Genomic DNA, 24,759 nt, shown 5'->3' with positions numbered 1-24,759 from the left:
AGGCAGGAGCCCAGGACTGTCAGTCAAACCCAGGGGGCAGCATGAAGTGAGGGCCTGCCGGCAAGACACCCATGTGCTCTAGGAGCAGATCACAGAAAAGACGTAGGTTTGCGTCCCTTGGGAGACACAAGAGGCTCCATGGATGCTGAGGGAAGGGTCTTCCAAGACTGGAGGAGAGTGAGCATGTGGGAAGGGATAGAAGCTTGAAAGTGCAAGACCTGCTGTGGGGACCGTGGAAGGGGCTGAAGAGCCTAGGCCAGGGCACAGTGCAGGCTGCCAGGAGGTGGGTACTCCGTGGAACTGCCCTTCATGTGGCTTCCACCACAGATGCACGGTTATTTAAACCACACTCCAGGGGCTGGCCTTAGGAAGTGCCTTTAGGAAGAGGCGTGTTTTTTCAAACTGGCACACGGTAGTCGATGGCTCCAGGGCAGAACTATAGCTGGGGTTCAGATGGAAAGAATATGGAGAGAGCGGACCCAGGGGCCTTCTGAGAGCAGGCTAGGAGTCTGGGCCTCGTCCCGTAAGTGGCAGGAGCCAGGGAGGGTTTGCAGAGGTGGCATATGGGGCAAGATTTGCTTTAAGAATAATCCCAAGGTGGGCAGTGGTGGTGCACGCCTTTTACCCCGACACTCAGGAGACAGAGGCAGGTGGATCCCTGTGAGAGCCTACATCCCAGTTGCTGATCTATATAGCAAGCTCTAGGCCAGGTAGGGCTACATCGAGAGATCATATCTCAAAAGAGCACCAGTGGTGTCTTTATCAGTGTGGTGAAAGGGTGGTGGGAGACAGTGGGAAGCAGGAGACAGAGAGGCAGGTGAGGAGGCGACTGAGAAGGGGGGGGGAGGCCACAGACACCAAAAGGCCTGGCTAGGAAAAGGTCCCGGGGAGCCACCGCCCAGCCCTGGCATCCTGCCCGCCCTGCTCCAGAGGGGGACCCGAGGTCTGGAGGGGACAGGACTCACCCACTCTGGGACATGATTTCCTGGCGGGGACAGTGTGTGCGGAAGGCCAGCTTCCGCAGCCATTTCCTCTCCCTCTGGGCCACTTTCCCCAGCCTTCCCTCCCTCCCCGAGTCCCACCCCCAGCTTCCCCTGGCCCTCTCTCCTTTTCTGGATAAACAATACCTCTCTGCGCCTGCACTGGCCAGGGAGCCTGTGGGACTTAAGCCCCTCCATATCTTGGAGCCTCCATGAGACAATTCTAATTCTTCACTGACTGTCGCTTCCTTATAGACAGCGTGCTGAAGGGGGCTGTACCCCGCCTAGGGAAGGACTAACAGTGCTGTCACTAACAGTCAACAAGAGGGACCTCCAGGCAAAGGAGTCCGGAGGGACTTCCCGAAGGGGGTGAACGCTAAACTAGAAGAGGGAGAACTTTCAAAGGAGGGGCGGCAGCAGTGAGCCACATTGCTATTTTACTAAGCACTTAATAGGCACCCGGCAATCTTCAGACATGATCTCAGGGAAGAGGTGGCTGTGCGGCACCTGTTTTCTTTCTCAAAGAAACTGAGGCACAGGGCAGTGCATGACGTATGAGCAACCACTCGCTGGGAGGTAGCAAAGGCAGGATGGCATGACTGTGGAGCGGAGCCCCTGGGACCCCAGCAACTTGAGACCTTCTTTTATAAGCCACCTGGTCCCGAGAGAGGACAAGACCTTGCATTACCCACCTACTCCGACCGTCTCGCCCCCACCTCCCGCCACTTCCCCTCCAAGGCTCACCATGGGCTTCTTGAACTCATTGGGTTTGATGCAGCGGACGAAAAACGGCTGGCAGGCGCCCAGTGTGCGCATCAGCAGCTCCAGCGACCGCTTGAACTGGCTGCTGAGTGTAGGCGAGCGCTTCCTGGTCTCAGCACCCTGTGGCAGGGGACAGACAGACAGTGATGGGAGGGGCCACGACTTCCCCCTCCCACCCTCCAGCAGCTGTCCAAAAGGGAGGGAAGCACCAGGGAAGGTCACCAAGGTCAGAGCCTGAGTAGATGGGTAGTTGGGGATTTCCTGTGGCACCCCTGGTCCGGGATGGAGCGTGGACCTCGGACACCCACTCCAGAGATTTTGCTCCCTAAGAACTCCAATAGTGTCTCTCTGGGCCCCCCCACCATCAGCTGAGAGACTCTGGGCCAGGAGCAGCCCATCTCTGAGTCTTTGCCCTCCCTGTATAAATGAGGAGTTTAGACTTGATATCCTCAGGATGCTGGGGTCGTCTTAAATGCAGAATTTAAGCAAACCTAAATTCAAACCGCATATACGGCTCAGGCCAACCACTAAAGGATGCTGAGTCTCCATTGGTTCCTAAGTGAATATTCCATCTACCCCTCCAACAGGATGGGGAGGAGAGTTCAAGCGCCATAAGCAGCCCCCTGGGGTGGTCACTACACCCTCCGGGAGCCTTGGAGGAGCCAGCACAGCTCATGACGGCCCCTGCTCTGCTTGTAGGATTAGCGACAGGCTGGAGGCAGTGTGGGTGACCTGGATAATCTTCCTGCAAAGATAGGATGTTGTTCTCCTGGCTGCTGTATGAGCCATTGTGTGTGTGTGTGTGTGTGTGTGTGTGTGTGTGTGTGTGTGTGTGTGTGTGTGACTGCAACCCCTGCCTACACGGTACCCCTCAGAACACTTAAAATAGTAGGGAGCAGGGGCACTAGGAAAGACCTGAGGTCAGCAAACAGGAAATAAACCTTCTGGAACATGCAGAACTCAGAGAGAACACAGTACCACCAGATACTGTTTTCTGGGCCACTTTTGTGTGAGAGCTCATTAGCAAACTTGATTTCACTGTAAGATTTTACATTTTTAGAGTTATAATTCAATCACATCCTTGAGCATCAAAACTCTGGGGAGACCTGACAGCCTCTTCTGACTCTGAAGACTCCTGCATACATTGTGGTGCATTTACGTCGCTAAGGCATACATGTATACATATACAACAACTACTTTAAAATCTGGGGTGCAGAAGCACACATGTGAGGTGTTGTGGGGGAGGGGTAAAGGTGCTTAACCAGCACTAAATCCAGGTGCTATGTCATAGCTTCTAATGAACCCCGCAGGAAAGCAAATGTTTTTCGTTCTGAAACATGAAGTATTTTTCATCTTAAGTTCCACTGCAGAGCATTCAAAATTTTGCCCAGGGGATTTAGGGATAGCGTGATGTCTGCTCTGGCCCAGCAGGGTTCTCGATTCAGCAACAGCACACACATACTGATCATGTGGCTCACAAGACAGAGCACACACAACGCACACTATATGCACATGGTATACATGCACCAAGTACACACATCTACACAAACCGTACACACACACCACACACACATACGTCATACAGCATATACACACAGGCAACATCTGATCATGCAGACACCACACAAACACCCACATGCACACATGTAACATGCACACAGCATGCACACCATATAACAAATATGACTTACCCACACCAAGCATGTATATACCACACAAATCACTGACAAAATGCATAGCCCACAAGACAATGCATTTAATTCACACACAGCATGCATAACTATCCAGCACAAATGCACACATATGACACAAACATGCTAAGAACACAACGCTCGGCACACTTGCTGAACATACACCATAAAGCACTCATGGCATGCATACTCTGAGCATATATGCACCATATGCATCCCTCACAGCACCCACACACAGCAAGCACACTATGTAGCACTCATGCATACATATGATGTGCACACACTAAGAGCATATACCACACTTCCCACACAGCACACCCTGCATGCACATGCAGAACATGCACATTGCATGCTCACTATGTGGCACAGGTACACACAGGAAATAGATACTGAGATCACATACAACAATGAACAGGGCACACACACCCTTCAAGATTCTGTCATCTTGAAGCTGTCTCCTTCTGACAACAGGCTGGGTCTGCCTTGCTCACTGCTATGTCACCAGAGCCTGGGCACACTCACTGCTACGTGTGCACCAGGACACACACCAACCCTTGGTCACCTGTCCTCCATGGCGCATAGACTGTCTCCCTCCTGTTGTGCAAGCCAACCCCTTAGGAACTCCCCTCATTCCCTTCTCTCATAAGGGACAAACGTGCAGGTCCTCCCCAGGACCTGATGCCGCTCACATTCCCCATTAGCTGGGTCCAACCTCAGCCGAGCTCTCCCATTCCCCCATTTCATTCCCCCATTCCCCCACACCCCCTGCCTGCCACCATACCCAGCACTAACAACTCCATTCACACAGCAGCGGGGGGGGGGGGGGGGCGCTGGGTGAGGAAATCAGCCACATCCCTCCTCACTCAAACATCCAAGTTCACACCAAGGAAAGCCCAGGGTCCTGCAAGGATCCGTAATAGCCCCAGGATCTACCCCAGTAGCCTCTGGTCCCCACCATCTGTTGGTATCCTTTCTGGCACACTGGCCTCCTGGTTCTGCCTGGGGTAGACTTGGGACTTTTGCACATGCACACTGCTCTCCCCCTGCAGAGTCCCCCTGGGGGAGGGGTAGTGCCTTCACTTTCCTATAAATTTCCAAGTAAGGCCTGTCCTGAGCCTCATGCACAATGACAGGGCCCTGCCACCACGCCCTGTCCTTCTCCATACCCCCCCCCCAGCACGCTTTATCCATTCATTGCCTCTCTCACTGTTTCCCTCTGCTAGAACACAAGAGCGAGAACACGGTTCGGTTTCCTTTTGTTTCTATGTGTTCAGTGCTATGTCCTGGGACCTAGAACATGTGTGGCCTATGGAGGGGACTCAGTAGCATTTGTAGATTGAATGAGTGAATGACTGAGTGGGTGAGTGTGTGAGTGCATGTGGGTGAATGGGTGAATGAGTATGTGGAGTTTGTTCTCCCTGTCTTGGCCATCGGGGTTCTCATCTGGTTCTGTTTTATTCGGGGACAGCCTCGTTCCTGGTGATTAGATTCCTGGGTCATCTGTGGGTGTTTGGGAATGAGGCAAAGACTGAAGCCCAAAGTCCAAAGGCTAATGTGAAATGGGTACAGAACTGATCTGAGGGAAGACAGAAGTCTTCACGGTGTCAGGTGTCGGCTGATGAGCAGGCACATGGCAGACAGGAGTGACAACTGTCCTGTGGACATGACTGGGGTGAGACATTCCTCTGGGCGCACCCCGTATGTGGGAAGGTGGCCTTCCTCCACTTCACTGGTCCCCATGTCAATAGGTCAGGGCAGGCCGTGAAGCCTGAACTGCCCTCGGGTAGCAGACCCAAGAATCAAAGGGTGAGAACTCAGGGGCTGGGGACTTAGGTTCCTGTAAGCAAGCGCTGTGGTCTTCCACCCTGACAGAAGCGCTATGGCTAAGACACTGTCTTGGGACAATTCCACAAGAGAGCAGTCAAGTCTCCAGAACTTGCAGGCCTTTCTTGGTCTGGGGGCATAACTCAGTTGGTACAGTTCTTGCCTTGCAAGCATAGAGACTGAGTTCAATCCCCCCACACCCACATGCAAAAAGATAAAAGTTAGGTGGTATGCACTTGTAATCCCAGTGCCAAGGAGATGGGACAGGCAAAACAGAACTGGGACTTGCTGGCCGCCAGCTTAACCTTGGTGAGTTCCTTGTCTAAAAAATAAGGTGTATGGCTTCTTAGGAACACTATCTGAGGTGGCCTTCTGGCCTCCATACATATATACACATACATGCACACACACACACACACACACACACACACACACACACACACACACTCACAGACTCTTGCCACCTGACCCATTCTAGATGACATATTGTATCACATCAGCATTGGAACCTGACTCAGCACAGTGAAGGGACTTGTCCAAGGTCACATTCAATCACTGCTAGTGTGTCTATATGTATCACAGTCAGGGGGAAAAAATGCTTCTTCTGTGTGTGTGTGTGTGTGTGTGTGTGTGTGTGTGTGTGTGTGCCCGTTACCAGTACAGGGACCAGAATCATCCACAGGAGGGAAGAGAGTCCCTATCTAGACAGGCTTGGTACATACTCCTCCCCTTAATGCCCAGGGTGTTGGTCTATCCTGGGGCTCTGGGAAGGCCCAGGAGCAGACCAAATATGAGGTCAGCACTGGACAGAGAAGAGCGAGGGAACAGGGAAGAGAGAGACAAAGAGGAGGTGGGCTGGTGTAGTAGCTGAGGCCTCTAACACCTTTGGGATGCATCATGGCAGCCAAGACCTGCGGTGGGAACCAAGGCAGCTTTCCTAGCTGACCACCCTCCACCCCAGGATGTGTCATTAAGGTGAATGAAGCCCCCTTCTTGGCCTCAGTCCTGAATCTGCGAAACAGAAGACCACCTGTGTCCACAGTTAAGTATGTCATCGGAGTCCCCCTGAGTTCTTAGTCTAAGGACATGGAAGGAGGTAGAATAACAGGGGTGAGGCAGAAAGGGCTTAGGAGCCTCCTTCAGCCTTCTTGTGGGCCTCAGTTTCCCCCTTAAGAAACCGAGACTACTGCAGCACACACAACTCAAACACCAAAACCACTCCAAAAATCACTCCACAAAAAAAAACCCACACTCCACAAAAGAAAAAAAAAAAAATCCAGCCCTCTCTCCCTTGGAGTCAGCCCCATAAGGCTGAGCTCTCCCGCCACGGTCATCCTGGGCCCCAGGCCGGGGCTTTTACCTTCACAGAAGCCGCTGCCTGGCCGACAGTGCCCGATGAATAACCACAGAGAAACTATAAGGGGAACCACAGGCAGGTGAGGCGGAAGAGGCATGGGCGGAAGGCCACTGAGACGGGGTAGGGTGGGCCTGGGCTAGAGGTCAAGGTTCTGGCCACCATCCCAAGCACTCTGCCCTCCCTGCTCCCCTCCCCTGGACCTTAGGAAGCAGGGACCCAGAAAGGAATGGAATGAAAGGCAAACAGCCAGTGCGGCAAGAAACTCCAAGTGACACCCACTGGGCTTCACAGGGGGCAGAGCAGGCAGTCCCCTGTATCAGCTCAGGGTCTGGAGTGGCCCACACGCCACACCCATCCTATGTCTCCCCTTATGTCTGTCTAGCTGGGGGACCTCCATGGTAAAGCCAGTCCCAAGTCCCAAGTGACCTCCCACATAGCCCTTCTTCTCTGAGCCTCATGCCCCAGTCACATCCTGGGTCAGTAGAGCAGGACTAGACAGCAGCCTCTGGCTGGCCTTCCCTTCCAGAGCCCCAGCCAAGCCCTGTCCCCGCTTCCGACGCTCAAATTCAAGGGGCTCCATGGACAAACAAGACTCGGGTGCGGTCTAGATTCAGGCCTGGCTTCCAAGGCCCCTTCTCCCCACAGAGACATCCAACAGCCTTACCATGGCGACGTCAGCCTGGAAAATCTGTTTTATGAACTTGTTCCGGGAAGAGTGGACCAGCTGGATGATGTCCCCATGCAGGGTGTCCCGGTTCTTCTCCAGGAAGCCTGCCAGTGGCAGAGGGCAGGCATAACTCCTCCAGCAAGGGCTCCCCAAAACCACAACATCCTGAAGGACCTTGAGCATTCGCCTAACTTACCCACATCCACTCCACAGTGGGGGGCCCTGGGCCTGGAGGGGACACTGACTTCCCCAAGATGACAGAGAAAATGAGGAGGAATCTCTCAAACACAAATCCCCACTCAGCCTATATAACAAGTACAGGAGGACTCTGTCTCAAGGAGAAAGCGAGGCTCCCTTCCCAACTGGGTCATCCCTAAGCCACTATCAGCCTTTTAAACTAAGATGCCAGGGTACATGGCCCCCTGAAAGAGACCACATCTAGATGCTAGAAGCCATCAGTAAGGCAACTGATGACCACCACCTCCAAACTAGTCAGGACGGTGAATTTGACAGTGTCATGCCTGCCTGCGTTCTGGGACAGGCAGTCACTACCTTCTCCATATGACAGATTGGTGTCCGCGAAGCCATGGGAGAGTTCACACTCGAACCCAAGACCCTGGTGCCAACCCAGGAAGGCTCCCCACACCCAGAGGGCACTGCCATTCTCAGCAACAGCGGAGCTAGGGTGGGGCGGGAGATGAGGTATCCATGGGCTAGAGATGCCTGAGGGGGTGGAACACTGCCAAATACAGGACTTGGGCCACCACCCCTGAGGGCAGATCCTGGGCCTGCTCATGACATGGGGGATGGCCGCATGAGTTTTACAATGGCAGCGTCTCTTATTAGAGAGATGCCAACTTCATCATGTGACATGAAATTCCTTTCAAGATTTTGGTGTCCCTGTCTGAGAGGAGAAAGGTCGCAGCATGCATATAACCACAGATTTCTGGGCCACTTCATAAGGGAGCCTGCCACACGGCTCTAGACCGCTCCGAATGCCAGGGGCTTTGGGCCCTGGGTGGGACTGCAGGACAATGGGCAGGATGTTCAGTGTATTACACCCACGGCGGATGCCAACCTAGGGCTGGCCTTTCACACCCGGGTGGGTTGGAGGTTCAGCAAGGCTCTCTGCAGGAAAGCTGCAAAGCTGCAGAACTGCAGAACCGCAGGCCGAGTGAGCTGGGTTTTCACCCCGCTACAGCTTTTCTTTCTTTCTTTCTTTCTTTTCTATTTCCTATTTTATTTTTCAAGACAGGGTTTCTCTGTGTAGCCCTGGCTGTCCTGGAACTCACTTTGTAGACCAGGCTGGCCTTGAACTCACAGAGATCCACCTGCTTCTGCCTCCCAAGTGCTGGGATTAAAGGTGCCAATCACTGCCTGCTTCTAGCTTTTTTTTTTTTTAAAGATTTTTTTTTGAAAACAGACTGTCAATCTGGCTGGTCCAGAATTCACAGAGATCCCCCATCTCTACCTTCGGAGTGTACCACCATACTCATCAAGATTTATCTTTCTGTATGTATATGACATGTGTGGGTGGGTGTCACAGAGGGCATTGGATCCCTGAGAGCTGGAATTACATGTAATTGTGAGCCACCTAACTCGTTTACTGGGAACTGAGCTCAGGTCCTCTGGGAGAGCACTTAACTCCTGGGCCATCTCTCTACCCCCTGACTTTCAGCTTTAAATGAACCAGCTGCATGCCCTTGGGGGAAGGGAAGATGTCTGGGCACTCCCTTCAATGCGCTGGTCTTGTTGCTGGAAGTTTCTAGGCCTCTCTTCGAGTCTACTAGGCTGTACCAGGTCATAGAAGAACAGTTCAGTTCCCTTCTGAGCTTCAGTCTCCCCATATACGAAGGAGCACTAAGCCCTCTCATAAAAACCCAGATCAGGCCGGGCGGTGGTGGCACATGCCTTTAATCCCAGCACTCGGGAGGCAGAGCCAGAAGAATCTCTGTGAGTTCGAGGCCAGCCTGGTCTATAGAGCGAGATCCATGACAGGCACCAAAACTACACAGAGAAACCCTGTCTCGGAAAGAAAAGAAAAAAAAAAGAACCCAGAGCAGAAACTCACACAGACCCCACGCCCACAGCAGCACCGTTTACACTAGCTGAAGGGAAATAACCATTTCCCATCAGCACGTGAAGAAGTAAACAGTGTGGTATATCCATGTGCAGAGTATTAGTCAGCCACGAAAACAAAGGGAATTGACCCATGCCACACCGCGGATGAACCCAGATGGGACTGTGATAAGTGAGTAAGACAGACTGAACCTAAGAGCCGAATCCTGTGACTCCACTTGCACAAGGTACCTAGGTGGTGGGATCATAGCACCAGGAGGTAGAGGTGAGGGGGTGGGCCGGGGGGTGAAGGGTGATGGTGGGTGGACTGACTTCTGTGTGGAGTCACAGAAAGGGTGGTGGTGACGACTCACAGCACTGCAAATGTGTGCCATGCCCTGAATTATAGTATAAGGCGGTTATCATGGCAAACTGTATTGTGTGCGCTTTGCCACAATTAAATGTGCTTAGAAAGATCAACTTTTGAAGGGCTGGGGATGTAGCTCAGGAGTCGGGTACTGTAGTAGCACAGCTTTTGACCTCCCAGTATTGTAAGAAAGAAAAAACAAGGCCAGAATTCAGGAGGCAGGCCAGGTGGGTCTCTGTGTTCCTGGTCTACCTAGTGAGTTCCAGGCCAGCTCGGGCTGCACAGTGAGATGGTTTTTTGTTTGTTTGTTTGTTTTTTAGGCAAAAATAAAGAAAAAAGCAAAGCACAGGATGGCATGCTTCCTGTGGCCTCTTCTTGTCTCCTCTGAACTCTGCACCATGTGGTCTCACTCCTAGCCTAGAGAGAGAGAAGGTTGGGGCACAGGCAGAAAGACACCCCACCAGCACCTGTACCTTGAGTCTCGTAATAAACAATGCCGGCAAAGTGGTTGATTCCAAACTGGGTATCGTGGCTGTTCTTGGGCGGCACATAGTTGGCATTGAGCCTGTGCTGTGAGTTCAGTTTATGCAGCATGGTGGCATCTGTGCCCTGAGGGAACAGAGTGGCCATTGCTAAGCCGCTGCTTTCCAGTGGCTCCCTCCCCATGTCCTCCCAGCCTTCCCCTGTCTTCCTCAGTAGCTCCTCCCCCCCCCCCCCCTCCCCCCGCCCCGTCACACAGCCTCGATGCCCCTCTGTGAAGTGGGTGAACTGGAACCACACACCACTGAATGCACACTCCAGTCTATGGCAGCTCTTCTCATGACTAAAATCCTTGGACAGCTAAGGCTGGAGGATGTCTAGAGCCCAGGAGATCAAGGCCAGCCTGATCAATATAGCAAGATTCAAATCTCATTTTCTTTCCCGGAGGACAATCCTGTGTTCCCATCCCCTAATCAAGCCATAGTCCATCATCTATCCTGAACCATCTGAGTACTTAGATGTTGAGAGTTTGGCCCAGGGTCCAGTAGAATGCAGGTAATCCCTGATCACCATGTCAACACCCTGGAACCAGCCCAAGGCACCTGGGCAGGCTGCAGATGGGGAAGCTGAGACTTGGTGCGCCCACCTTGGGGAACTTGCTCTCCTCGTCAATGAGGGAGATGACATTCATCGGCCTGTTGGCAATCATGTCGAGCGCGTCCTGGTTGTCAGTGAACTCAATATGTAGCCAATCAATGCTCTCAAGATCATACTCTTCCTGCTCCAGCTTGAATACGTGCCGCACGAAAAATTGCTGCAGGTGCTCATTGGCAAAGTTAATACAGAGCTGCTCGAAGCTGCGAAGGGCAGAGGACCATGGACACGTGTTACCCAACATCTGCCCTGTCACCCAGACCCGGCTTTGCCTCTACCTGCAGCATGACCTTGGGCATAAAGCTCCCATCAGGTTGGCTGGAGTGGGAATGTCAAGTCCAACCCTTATGCAGAAGATGACTCTGGGGACTGGCAAGGGCAAAGGACATGCCCAAGGTCACTGAGTGCCAGAAGAGAGGTAGGCCAGAAGCCAGGCTCAGGGCTCTTTCCTTGAGTGATCAGGCCCCACATAGGGTCCACCAATAAGGGGGGAAAGATCAGAACACTAGGAAGGTGGATCATAGAGAGATAGCAGGATCACAGAGAGGCCAAGGCTGACAAGATCCAGCAAGGAGAGGGAGCCCCGATGCCAGCTCAGCTGAACAGCAGCCTCGACTCTCATATTCAGTATGGTAGTCTGGGGGACGCTGTGACATCCTGCATTACAGTGACTGTGGCTATAAGCTCAGAGACCAGAGACCACCTCCCAGGTACCCAGGACAGTGTAAGTTTCTTCAGTATCCAACTGGGCTGGCCTCAGCTGAGCTGGGGCTGGGCATGAAAGGGATCCCCAGGATGACTGAAACACAAGTTTCCCACGCTTGGGGGTGTTCTTGGAGGGAGGCGAATGCAGCCTGAATAAAGAGACATGGGATTTCCCAGGCATGGGGTCCCTCACACTACCTGTTCACAGTGAAGTTCTCAAACCCGAAGATGTCCAGGAGGCCAATGGATCGGCGAGAGTTCTTCACTTCCTGGGAGGGAGGCTTGTAGATTGCGGCGTTGATCTTGTCCACAATCCACACGAAGAGCCTCCCATAGATGCCCTGAAAGGCACCCGTCAACCATGGGGCAAGTCAGACCCTTCTGGGAGGCAGTCCCCACTTCTAGACCCTTTGTGTCCCTGCTCCAGCCTCGTCCATGCACTTAACACCCCCAAGCCTTCACTCGGCTGTCCCTTCTATAGCACGAGCATCCCTGCCTCAGCAACTACTTATTTGCTCCCTTAAAAACTCCCCTGACCCTGAAGCTGGAAGGAGTCACCTTGGGGTCCAGCAACTTCACTTGAACGTCTCCCCACCTTCTGAACACCTTGAGGGTCCAGAGTCCGGCACAGGGCTGGCACGGACTAGGGACTTTGTGACTGGCAAGTACATGGGTATGACGACATGAGGGTTGGGAATCTTCTACCCAGCCAGACCTCATGAGTCCTAAGAGGACTGGCTGAGGACAGCTGATCAAAGCAGGCCTGGAGGGACAAAGCAGGGTCCCCTGGGGAGTGCAGAGCCAACTCCTACGGGATGCTTGGCCTTTGGGCTCAGAAGATGACAGAAGGAACTTGGACATCACAGAACTAGAAACTCTAGCCTGGCCTCTAGCCCAGGGACTGCCGAAGCAAGGCCCAGCTTGGAAACACCTGCTCCTGTCCATCAACAGCTCAGACTCCTGCGGGGCAAAGAGAACAGACAGCCGCTCCTCTCACCCACCTTGACAAAGGCGTCTCGCACATCCAGGGCCTGCTCCCTGCTGAGTGGGGTGGACACTGTCTCCCCACGGGTGATGAGGGTGCGGCTGGTGAGGCAGTTCATCAGATCTGGAGGGTTCACCTGGAGCAGACACCCAGGCGTTGGCCCAGTCGAGCTCACCCTGACTGCCTTTCATCCCAGCTGGCTCCCTTCCCTATCTCTTCCCCAGCCCAGACCTCACAGTGCCACCCACTGTAGGAACAGTGGCCCAGCCCGACTGAGTCAGAAGTTGGCCTCCGAGGGACAGACAGAGGGGCAGAGGCTGGCACTGACCTCGAGCAGAGAAGCGGCCGTGGCCAGTGATGGGGAGAAGAGGACCTCACAGGCATCCAAGTTTTCAAATGTACGGGCTGCCAGGAGAAAGGGGCACAGCGTCGGGAAGGGAGGCAGAGGGGCAGGGGGACTCTGAGGAGGGGCAGGCTGCCATGTCTGTTCTCAGGGACCTGCCCTGTCCACAGAGAGCATCATCCCCGGCCAATATACAGCTGATGAATGTTCTCATGACAGCCCGGGGCACCGCGAGGGTAGTACGAGCCTGAGATTGTCTCAGGACATTCATTCACTGCATGAACTTCCCAGAGCTTCGGTTCTGCCCAGGACCCATGCTGGGCGCTAGTGAAAAGGCAGAGTGGACTCCGGTACCTTCTTCCAATGGGCCACCTTCCACTCTGGTATGCAGTGGTGCCAAATAAGTGTGCACGCTCTGCTTTGTCTTGCCCCTTACAGACAGCTGTTTGGTCATTCACACCACAGTATGAACTCAAAGATTGACCCTCTCTGGAGGACACTTAGCCTTAAGGAAGAAACCAAGTATGGAAGAGGTCTCACAGGGTTCCTGTCACGTCACAACACCTCACCCACCAGCTCTGTGGTGGGACTGCCGCACAGTGTACCACCCCTGAGGCTGACATCCTCTCAGCCTGTGTCTCATATACCTGTCATGGCAGACAGCACTACCAACACCCCTGGAAGCTAGGTGCCATGCCACCTGGATGGGGTGTGGCATTGTGGCGCGTGGCATCCTCACCTTCGTACTGCAGATTGCCCATGTGTAGGATGGCAGCCAGAAGCTTCGAGATCTCCCAGTTCTCCGTGTCTGTGAACATGAGCACTTTCATGGCTGAGCGGATGTTGGCATACTCCTGACTGTCCACCCGGCCCTCACAGGTGATGCAGTTACCCTGGGGGTGGGGCATAAAAAGGAGGACAGAAGGGTGCTGGGGAGGTCAGGAGGGCCATGGCTCCAGGATATCTAGAATACTCCTGAGGGGCTTCTCCAGGGCACCCTGCCTGGAGGAAGAACTGGGCACTGACACCAGACCCACTCCATCACTCACTTCACAGCTCACAGCTCACAGCGCCAGCACCTCACCAGCTCCACACAGTCCCAGGGTGCCCAATCTTAGGGAGCTCCCATCAACTGTAACCATGTGTGAACCACAGAGGGCAACTATAGACACGGCCTGCTCATTGGTGTGTGTGTGTGTGTGTGTGTGTGTGTGTGTACATGTGCCAGCCAGCTAGTTACAGAAGTATACTGAAATCCTGCCACACCCACACCACCTTTAAATCTTGGGCAGGCTCTCTCCAGGGAGGTAGAGTGGAGTTCTCAACCTAGCCTGCTGTGTGCACAGCCCCTAGAACAGAGGTTCTCAGCCTTCCTAATGCTGCGACGCTTTAATACAACCCTCATGCCGTGGTGACCCCTAGCCATAACATTATTTTCATTACTACTTCGTAACTGTAATTTTGCTACTGGAGGCCCAGGCCTCAGCAACCAGCTCCCACAATCCTAGAAGGCCCAGCCTATGAGTATGAGCAGGTCCACGCATGTGGATCTGTGGCTCTTGTGTGCTGTGTCCCCCTGTCCCATGTTGACCTCGAGAAATGCATCTGTGGTGAGAAGTCACTAGGGACATGTGCCCCACTGAGGGAGGGCTTTAAGGCACAAACAAGCCTGGGTGGGCTGGGACAGGCAGGGACAAGGGAAGGCTTGGAGCTGGGACAGTCACACTGGTGAGTCTGGTCTTGTCTACATGACTGAGACAGGTGTTTACCCCCAGGTGTCACCTGGGCCTCACCATGGCCAAGTAGTTATAGTCAGCAGCCTGGCCTAGGCCCAGCTTCTTCTTCTGCTCCTCGTTCATGCCCTCCAGCATACAGTAGAACACATGGTAGTTCCTCTCGTCAGTGGCCTGGAAGCGGACACCAGTATCGGGACCAGAGAACACGCGTGGGCAGGAATTTCACAGGGGACCTCGGACACTTCGGGTAAGTGCAGCATGGTAAAGGGTGGCACGGATCATGTGGACAGTGGTGCCCACCTACCCAACGCAGGGACGACCCGCACTAGGAGCCAGGGCTCACCTGGCGGCAGACTCGCGATTTCTCCAGCAGGTACTGCTCTATTTTGGCCCCCTCGATGGCACCACGCTTGTTAAAGTGGATGTCAATGTACTTGCCGAAGCGGCTGGAGTTGTCATTGCGGATGGTCTTGGCGTTCCCAAACGCTGCAGAGTGGTAGGGAATACGGGTGAGACTGGGGGAGCATACGGCAGCGGTGGCGCCAGCACCGGGCTCACCCTCCAAACCTGGCCCTACCTTCCAGGATGGGAGTGGCCTCCAGCACCTGCTGCTCGATCCAGGAGTGCTGTCCGCTGATGGCCGCCAGGAACTGCAGGATCAGCTTTGTGCTCTCTGTCTTGCCCGCTCCGGACTCCCCGCTGCAGCAGAGGGTGGGAGTGGCAGGATGGGCCTCAGCCCTGGCTGTCCCGCCCAGCTGATGTGTCTCACTGTAGGCTGAGGACGGCCTGGCTCTCAGGGAGCACAGGGCTCCGCCACACCCCCATCCCTGCTGGTCATCCAGCATGACCCATGTGAACTGCTCAACTGAAGCTCTTGCTTGGGAGACAGATTTCAGCTGCCACGGCTTAATAGGAAATCGGCCCTTGTAGTGTTAAGAGGAACGTAAGATCTGGGAATGTGGGGGCGACTCTATGCACTGTGACACAGCACCGAGGGCACAGCCAGCTCCCGGGGACCATCATGGCACTCTAACCACGGGAACAATCGCTAGTGTCGTAGCAGGAGGGCAGAGACTGGAGCTCACACCAGGAGTGGGGCTGGCTGGGCCGCCCACCTGATGATACAGCACTGGTCCCGGCTGTTGCGTTTCATGTTGAAGTAGCAGTTGTCCGCGATGGCAAAGATGTGCGGGGGCATCTCCCCTATCTTCTTGTTGGTGTATTGGCGGATGTGCTCGGGCGAGTAGATGGAGAGCAGCTGGTAGGGGTTCACGGCCACCAAGATGGAACCCGTGTATGTCTGCAGCCGGCAAGGGACAGGAGTTTACACGGTCAGGTGGCGAGGGTTGGGTGGAGGGAGGAGGGAACAGCAGGAGGTCCCTAAGCCTGGATTACATGATCCTGTCTGCTCAAAGGATGTGAAGATGAACGAGACATTTTCAGATTCAAAGCACAAGGCAGGGACAACTCAAATACTGGCTCCCTCCTTCGGCCCGATCTCTGCACCTAAGGCTTTTAAAGCAAGCTTCAAACACTGCGTGGTGTTCAGAGGGGAGACTGGGACGGTAAGGAAGTCACAAGCGAGGTCTAAGTCAAGTCATAAAGAGCAGAAGGTCTGAGGCTGGACTGTGGTCCAGAAGGGGCTGGGATTTGGGGCTGGGGCCTCAGGGACTTTTTCCACAGCTCCCCCAGGGCAGAGGTAGCTGTCGAGCTCCCGGATGGAGCTTGGGGACCTGAGGCTGTTTCCATTCTGTTCCTGTATGGATGGGAGCATGAACAATGCTTCCTGCCGTGCCCTGGGGTCCCATCACCAGGAGAATCCCCAGGGCAGGGGAGGCAATGGAGGTGGAGTTACTCCCCCTCCTCCCAGCTCACCCAAAGCTAGGAAAGGTCAGGCCCTGCCTGTTGTTTGTTGGTGACAGATGTTTGATGTCTGGAGCCTAGACAGGCTGAAGATGTCTCTACACAGGGGAGGTGGCAGCCTCGCCTGTCTCCCCAACCTCTGCCGACCTTCCAGGACTCAGTGCGTGACACCAGAGCGGCCACCATTCCCCAGCAGCTCAGCCCAGCGTGGCATGCGTGGCATGCGGGAAAAGCAGTTGTGGTACCCAGCCCAGGCCTGGGGAGCTGCGCAGAGAAGCGCTGACCAAGCCTCGAGACCCCAGTTCCAGAAGCTCCCTTCCCCTTCAGCCACCTCCTCTAAGCCCTGCAGCCAGGAGCACCCAAGATTCACTTTCACAGCTTGGCTCAGTGCCAGGAGCCTGAGTAAGAAGAGAAGTGAAGCGAGGAGGCAGAGAGGAGCAGCCCAGCCCAGCCCAGCCCAGCCCAGCCAGCCTCACAGCCTCCCGGGGGCTGCTGCTGCCCCCCACTCACCAGCCCTCCACAGTTGGTCTGTTACAAAGGAAGGAACGGGTAGAGACAACCAGTCAATGGGAAAGAAGCCACACAGAGAGGTCTCCAGGAGCCCAGGCCTAGGCTAAACGATGGGGTGAGGACCCTGTGACCCCGCCCCCCTGTTCCAGCTCCATCCCACACAGCTATGGAACACAGCGGACTCTTGTCTCCAGATGGGGAGCCCATCCACGCCTGAGAGTCAGCCTCAAGGAGTATCCCTTTGGCCAGCCTCAGTCTGGTCATCTGTGAAAGGGGATGACTCGCTGCCTCCTTCCAGAGCTGCTGTGGAGACTAAAGGACCAAGGTAGCATCCTTGCTGGGTACCAGGGGCATAAGTGCCACCTTAATCTCTCCTTAACACTTGCTCAAGAATGTGACATCTGTCACCAACACAGCAAGAGGCTGTTCCCACAAAGCCACTCCCCAGCCCTCACCATCAGAGCTCCCAGGATCCCAGGAGCCCCTCCATCCTTCAGTGGGAGGTATGGGCTGGCCAGCCACAGGGATAGAGACCCAAAGGCCATGACATTTGGGGGGGTCTGCTGGAGAAAGGTCATTCTGGCAGCCATAGATGACAGATGTCATTTACCCTTTCGGACCTAATGACCCAGCCTATAGAGTCACCCCGAGAAGCTCAGTGGCAGGGGAAGTGACAGAAAGGATTGTGGAGATGTCACAGCGTCCCAGGACTCCTGCGGCTGCACACGGAGCCTGTCCTCCACCATTGTTCCAGGCTTTCCATTCCGCTTGCGACCCAAGGGCCTCGTGAACTCAAGATTCTTCAGTGTCCCACCCCCGGAGGTCACCACATGATGGCCGTGAGGACTCCCAAACCAGCACCCCTCCAGCCCTGCTCTCGGCCTCCAGGACCATCACGCCCTTCACCCAGACGGACCCGCCACTCCTCCCTGTCATCAGGCCACTGTCTCAGCTGTGCTCCCTGGTCCAGGCTCCCAGATCCTTCTTGGTCTCCTGTGGTGCATCCCCACCTGGCTCCTGTTCCCACATCTGCTCCATCTCTCCTCCACTTGCAGCCTACAGCTTCGCTAGGTTGTAACCAGGTTGTTCTCTGCTGGGACCCACCCATCCCTGTTTCCACAGCCTCAGAACATGGTATTCATCTGTTACTCTGTCTTGCAGATGAGGAAGTCCTCCACTGAACCTGTGGCCCAAAGTCCCTCACTGTCCTGCTGGACCAGGCTGAACCACCGTCTGCCCCATGTCTTTCACCATGGCAGCCCACATGTTCCCTACAGTACATTTTATTGGATGCTTGGTGCTCTGGTTCAAGGTCTTTATCTCCCCAATGCCTAACACAGAATACAGGACACACTCAGCAGTGCCCGTTCAGTGATGAGGTGATTGGTATTAATGGTTTGAGTGGGCAGCATCGGATTATCTCCAGGGACTAGCAGGGAAGGAGCTAGGGAACATCTGTTAGCACTCAGGACCACGCCAGCCACATTACCCAAAATGAGGCCTAGGATAAAAACCGTGGGAAAGACAGACTACTGTGAATAAATATACTCCTGTCTGTGGAGAAGAGTTCACACATAGGTGTGCACACATGTGAAGGTATATACACATGTGTGCACACATATGTATGCCTATTCCCACACTTGAATGTATACATAAGTACTTATGGTCAAACACATGTGTGTGCCTTTGTGTACACACAGATGCGCCCACACACACATATACCATCTGAGTACATACAGGCACACACAGTCTTTCCCCTGTGAGAACAGTGAGATGGGCGCCATTGTAATCAGTCAGAAGGAATACTCCAACGGTACACATCTGGTTGAGACTATACCATGCAGGGCCAGTGAGATTGTTCAGGAGTTAAAAGCACTCACTGTGCAAGCCTGATGACCTGAGTCTGAGCCCCAGAACCCCCTGTAAAAACTGAATGCAGAGACACGCATCTGGAAGCCCGGCACTCCACAGGAGAGTGGCCCGAAAGCTCACAAGCCAGCTAGCCTGTAGTGTGCTGCACAGCAGAGCAGCAAGAGAACCCCTGCCTCAAAACAAAGTGGAGGAGAGAACCAGCCCCCCAAAATGTCCTCAGCCTCTCACGTGTGGCCGCTGTGGTACGTGTGCACCTGCACACGTACGATAAATAGTTCACTTTACAGTACTCGAAACAAAGCCGTTTTCTTCAGTGAGGAGGATGTCCCTGGAAGGGAGTCAATGCCAAGAAGATCCTGGGGGGGAGGGGGAAGCAAGTCTTCGCAGCTCCAGATGGGAGGCGTGGCCACTGCTTTCTAGATAGTCCTAGCTGTCGTTCTTAATGAATTAGTACCTTAAACTTTGCATTTTAATTTCTAATACCACAAAGATCATCCTATGACCCAAATGAACAAAAGTCTTTGGCCCCCTCGATAATTTTAAAAGGTTTTGGGTTCTTATGATGAAATCATGGTAGCTTCTGTTCGCTAAGTGTCTCCAGGGCAAGTGTCTTGCCTGGATAAACTGCCTCTGGGACCCTCAAAAAAACAAAAAACAAAAAACAACAACAACAAAAGAAAACAGTAATGAGTAATGTTCCTACAGGGAGAGGTGAGCTGGATGGTTCTAATGAGAGTCTCTGGTCCTTCTTTTCCCTTCCTTGAGACACACACTACTTACAGCCCTTCCCCCCAACTTGAGGCTTCCAGGCCAGCCTCCATCTCACACCAAAACACAGCAGGGCAACAGCTTCCGGGCGAGCGCCCCAACTGGCAAGATGCTAAGCCTGTCCCTGGGCAGCCCTGGCCCCTAGTTTCCAAGCCTATGAGCCCTGTAAACCTGCAATATAGCAGCTCCTGCCCCAACCTCCGTCCTAAAGAGCCCAGAGCCTGGGCCTGGGAGGAGGAGCCTCAGATGGATCACCCCAGGGCAAAGCTGACAAAGTCCCAGGAGTCTGGACCTCTGGGTCTAGCACAGGGGCAGCGATGGGTGGTACTCACGTAGATGAGGTGGTCTCTGTAGCGAATGAGCAGGTTGCGCAGAATGCCTGCCTCATTGAGATCCCCCAGGCGGATCATGTCCTCCACACCATGTACCGAGGTGGGGTGCATCGGCTTGATGTGTGTGGCATTTTGAGGGGAAATCCAGTGTTCCTGCAGGCAACATAGCCCTTCATGTCAGCTGCCGCTCCTGGCCCCAGGCTTTCCAGAGGGATGGGAACAATGGGTCTGTGAAAGGGTCCAGATCGGCTCTGACTGGCTTGAGTCTGGGGGTCTTACTGGTCTCTACCCATCAAGGCAGCTCTCCTCCTCTTGAAGAATCTATCTACAAACATATAAGAAGGGCAAGGCAGAGACTTTGTCCCCACCAGTGGTTACCATTAAGGGGATCACCTGTGGTTGTCATTAAGGGGATCAGGTCCCCCAGGCACTTTGAAGGCTAGAGTGAAAGCAAAGGACTGGATTTAAAGGGCTTGGCTTCAAGGCCAAGCTCCAGTCAACAAATACATAAAAGTAAGTTTAGCGAGTTCAACAGGGCTATTGTAGGCAGGGTGTTGAGGACCACCTCTCCAGAGAGGTCGCGTTCAAGCTGAGATCTGAATGAAGAGAAAGTTTCTGTAAGAAGTGTGGAGAGAAGGTCAGACCTAGGGGCTGGCAAAACCAGCCCAGCCCAGGAGGTGTGGGTGTGGCATGTGAGGGGTGCGCATGGGCAGTGGCAAGGGTCCCACCAGGGTGTCTTTCACAAGCCTAACTGTATGGAGCTGGGGGGGGGGGGAGATTTTCAGGTCCTAAGAGATGAGGTGGGAATTGATAGAGTTCCCTGTTCTCCTTTCCTGCACTATTCCCTGCAGCCACCAGGTGGCAGATGAGGGCACCTAGGAGGCTCATGAATTCTTTCCTCTGGCAAATAGAGCCTTAGCTTAATGGGATTGCTGGGTTCAAGAACTTGCTGGGTTCAAGAACCTTCTCACAGGCGAGCGCGGTGGTGCACACCTTTAATCCCAGCACTCTCGAGGCAGAGACAGGTAGATTTCTGAGTTCAAGGCCAGCCTGGTCTACAGAGCAAGTTCCAGGACAACTAGGGCTACCCAGAGAAACCCTGTCTCCAAAAACAAAAACAAACAAACAAACAAAAGAACCTTCTCACGTCCCCAGACTCTGACCTGTGCTCTAGGCTACGGTCCTAGCCCACTCACTCACACTTTCCATCACCTTGAGCCAGGAGGAAACATGGTTTCTGGGGGTAGAAGAGACCTCTCTGCTACCCACCCTCACAGCCTATAGGTCTGCTAACAGATGTAACACACCAGTCACCACCCTGCACACTAGCTGTCCTTAGATGTCACTGGCCCAGACAGAAGTCCTAAAATCTATCTTCAGTCCTCAGCTGCCCCCGACAGATCCGGTCGCATGATCTTGCCCTTCGGGCCCTCCAGTGGTTGCCATGGCAGCAGCCACACCCTGGTCCACATCTTTTCTCTTTTCTGGCAGCTCAGCCCTGCCTCTAGGAGTGAAGAGAGAGCTAGCTTACCCCCGCCTGCTCAGCGGGGTCAGGGCAGGGCCAGCCAGAGGCTGCTCCAGCTTCCCTAGCATTCCATGGCGCTTCGGCAGGAAAACTTAATCCAACCCCGGCCCTCACACAGCCGTTCCCAATGCACAAGGGGCCCAGTAGTGACGTCAAGGACCTGTCTACACTTTCAGCACCGTGTGGAACATTCCTCTCTCCCAAACAGTCTGATATAAGCTGATCCATTTGGAAAATTCCTGTCCCTGGCCCCTGAGTGGGGCCAGAGGGACCTGGGCAGCTCTCCACCTGCTCTTCACCGTACCCTTTGGTCCACAACTCCTTCCAAAGTAGGTCAGTTAGATAGTTCAGCAGGGTTACTGTGAGGGCCAGGTGCTGAGGACCACTTCACCAAGGAGACAGCGCTCACACTGAGACCTGAAGAAGAAAGTTTCTGTGAAAAGTGAGGAGAGAAGGCCAGACCCAGGGATCAGCAAAACCAGCTCTCCCCAGGTTGTGTGGGCCTGGCAGGTGAGGGGCCAGCAGGGGCGGTGGCGATAGGCATCTGGCCCCACCAGGGAGTCTTTCACAGGCCGGGCTGGTGAATGGGATGGAGCTGGGGGAGGGGAGACAGACTGAGGCCACGCCCTTAGAGTTAGGCTCCTCAGGTCACCTTCCTGGGCCTCCAGGACCTCGTCCACAAACAGAAAGCGAGGACAATGGTGTGCTGGGGGAGGGGAAAGCTATCTTGCCTGGAGAGGCCTGTCAGGTGTGCAGGTCACTGGGGCCCGGGGTACACTCAGCCAGATGTGGGTCGGCCACCCTGAGCCACCAGGTTACAAAGACTCTGTGTGTGCTTGTCACGACCCACCACAGACAAGTGGGGCCTGGGGACACAGTGACAGACTCAACGTAAAAAAACTGGCCAGGTTAAGAAGCTGAAGAGCTCTAGCTCCTGTGTGCGAGGGCACCCTGCTGAGAGCACCCTGCTGAGGGCACCCTGCTGAGGGCACCCTGCTGAGGGCAGAGGCTTTCTGGTCAAGGTCCGCGGCCCACAGCAGGAGGGGCCAAAGGGTAAGAAGCTGGGAGTGGAGGCCTCTTCTGAAGGAGACCGCGGAAAAGACGACAGTGTCTGAAGACTGACGGGGACAGGAAGGGCACAGAAGACAGAGAAAGGAGGGAGGGAGATCCTGGGGGGGCGGGGTGGGCCGCACGGGACACACACCTGGGAGGAGCTGTCTGGGAATAAGCTAAGGGGCAGGTGTTCTGTAGGAGGTGGGGTCCCCCAGCAGGCCCAGGAAATGGTTTCACAGAGGTGGGAAGGCCAGAGCTTCCGTGTGTTCTGCAAGTGTTCTCCAGAGAGCCTGCTCTGAGCACTCTGTTGAGCGCTGCACAAGTCATGTGACTGGCCTGGTCCCTGCTCTCAGCCACTGGGTCTGTGAGAGGACAGAGGTAGAGGAACGAAAGGGTCCCAAGGCCTCAGTTTCCCTAACTTGTCTCCATCCCATGTTCCTAGCCAGCCACGCCCCTCCCCCTCCAGCAGTCCCCACCCTTAGGGCCTTGGTGGGGGTGGGGGTGTGCAGAATGGGAGGGAACCTTCGGGATCCAGTGACACAGAGTTACAGGATACCATCTGACATGCAACCTGACCCAGGTGAAACTCTACCCTCAGGTAGAGTCCCTGTCCCCATGCTCAGGGCTGGGGAGCATCACCTGCCTGTCGACTGCCAGCCTACCCTGCACACAGCTCCCTGGGACGCAGCCTCATGGAGGATTCCTAGAGCCTCAGAAGGAAGGGAAGTGCACTCTGGCCTCAAGTCCAGGGCACAACCTCTCCTATGCCTGAGTCCCGTAGCTGCTGCTGAGACGCTGGCGGCGGGAACACACGCAGAAGCAGAGATCCTAAATTCTAATCCCAGATCCACGGAACTTTGTGACTCACAGTCGTCACCTGAGGGGGTCACAGTTATTGTCTGTCCTACCTTTCACAGACGCCATGAGAGTCCAAAGACAGAACTTAGGTCAAGAGCTCTGGGGGGTGGGGGAGGGGGTGGCCCTGCAGGGCCCTAGGGACATCAGTGGTTCCTTGCTCTAGGCTCACAGCTCCTGGGCCTCCCTTTGTCCCAGCAGGACCTTCTTCAAGTCACTAGTCCGTCTTTGTTCTCCCCAGACTAGGAGACTAAGACAGGAGTCGAGGCTAGACTGTCCCCAGAGCCAGTCACTGCATTGGACACAATCCTGATTATGGTGAGGGGAAGTTCCCTGGGTCCTTAATGTGTCCACTACACTACATTCTCGGGCTCTGCACTGCATCTACATGTCCCCAGTGCACACACATGTGAGCACACAGAGACACACATGTGCACACACATAGACACACTCATGCACATGCACTCACATGCAAAGGCACATCACATGCTGTGGACTAACTTCTGCTCTGAGACCCCATGGCTGCCCTCCAGGCCCTCACAGAGACCACCTGCCTTCCTCGTAGCAGGCCTCTTTCCTCTGATCTTTCCCTCCTTCCTCAAGCCTGCACCATTATGACCTACCAAGCTTGCACTTCCGGGGCCCTTTCCATGAGATGTGATAGGTTGATAGGTTGATGATAGGTTAGACCGACTTCCTAAGGGCAATATGGGTGACGAAGTCCACAAGCCAACGAAACAAAGCCCAGTGTTTCTAGATGGAGGGAGGCCAACCATACTGAGGTGTTCGGCATGTGAAGGCTCACATGTGGGTCTCATCTTATTAAAGGGGAAACTGAGGCTTGAAAGGAAGGACCTTGATCTGACTCCGGAGCACCACTGAGCCATGCCAAGGAGTACCCCAACACAGCACACACAGCCTTCACCCCGATGTCCCAGAATGGCCTGAAGGCTTTGGAAATGTGCAAACAGGACGCAAAAGAGAGTATCTCTCGCTGGAGCGGAGGGGGAAGGGTTGTGTGTGGGGTGGGATGGGATGTGGTGAGGTGGGATGGGATGGGGTGGGGTGGGATGGGATGGGGTGGGGTCACAGCAGCCTTCCCAGGTAGGGCCGGGGGAAAGAGGGTCACTCACGTTGCCTTCGTCGTCCACCACCTGGATCTGCCCAGAGTCACAGAGCTTCACCACGGCCCCGATGGGTACGTCAAACTCCTGGCCTGACTTCAGGTCCATCCACACGTAGTCCCCCTGTGGGCAGGAGATGCTGCTGAGCCCGGAGAGCCAATCCGCACTCAGCAGCCCTCTCTCCCACCACCACTGAGGCTTGGGGCCAGGAGAGAGGGAGGGGGAGCCCCCGCTTTCTGGGAACCTCT

General features: G+C 54.6%; 1 protein-coding gene across 1 annotated transcript in view; it reads right to left on the bottom strand.

Moving 5' to 3' along the window:
• Myo7a (myosin VIIA) overlaps positions 1–24,759 on the bottom strand; it is a 71,540-nt gene that overhangs the window by 33,685 nt on the left and 13,096 nt on the right. The window contains 14 exon segments of the mRNA XM_037197315.1: positions 1,725–1,862; positions 7,279–7,385; positions 10,180–10,315; positions 10,833–11,043; positions 11,744–11,886; positions 12,547–12,666; positions 12,859–12,935; positions 13,613–13,766; positions 14,667–14,780; positions 14,953–15,095; positions 15,187–15,308; positions 15,725–15,909; positions 19,955–20,107; positions 24,521–24,634. Of these exon segments, the coding sequence (XP_037053210.1) occupies positions 1,725–1,862; positions 7,279–7,385; positions 10,180–10,315; positions 10,833–11,043; positions 11,744–11,886; positions 12,547–12,666; positions 12,859–12,935; positions 13,613–13,766; positions 14,667–14,780; positions 14,953–15,095; positions 15,187–15,308; positions 15,725–15,909; positions 19,955–20,107; positions 24,521–24,634 (1,917 nt within the window).

This window comes from Peromyscus leucopus, chromosome 1 (assembly GCF_004664715.2).
Source record: "Peromyscus leucopus breed LL Stock chromosome 1, UCI_PerLeu_2.1, whole genome shotgun sequence".
Classification (NCBI taxonomy): domain Eukaryota; kingdom Metazoa; phylum Chordata; class Mammalia; order Rodentia; family Cricetidae; genus Peromyscus; species Peromyscus leucopus.
This window is presented reverse-complemented; position numbering and strand designations above follow the sequence as displayed.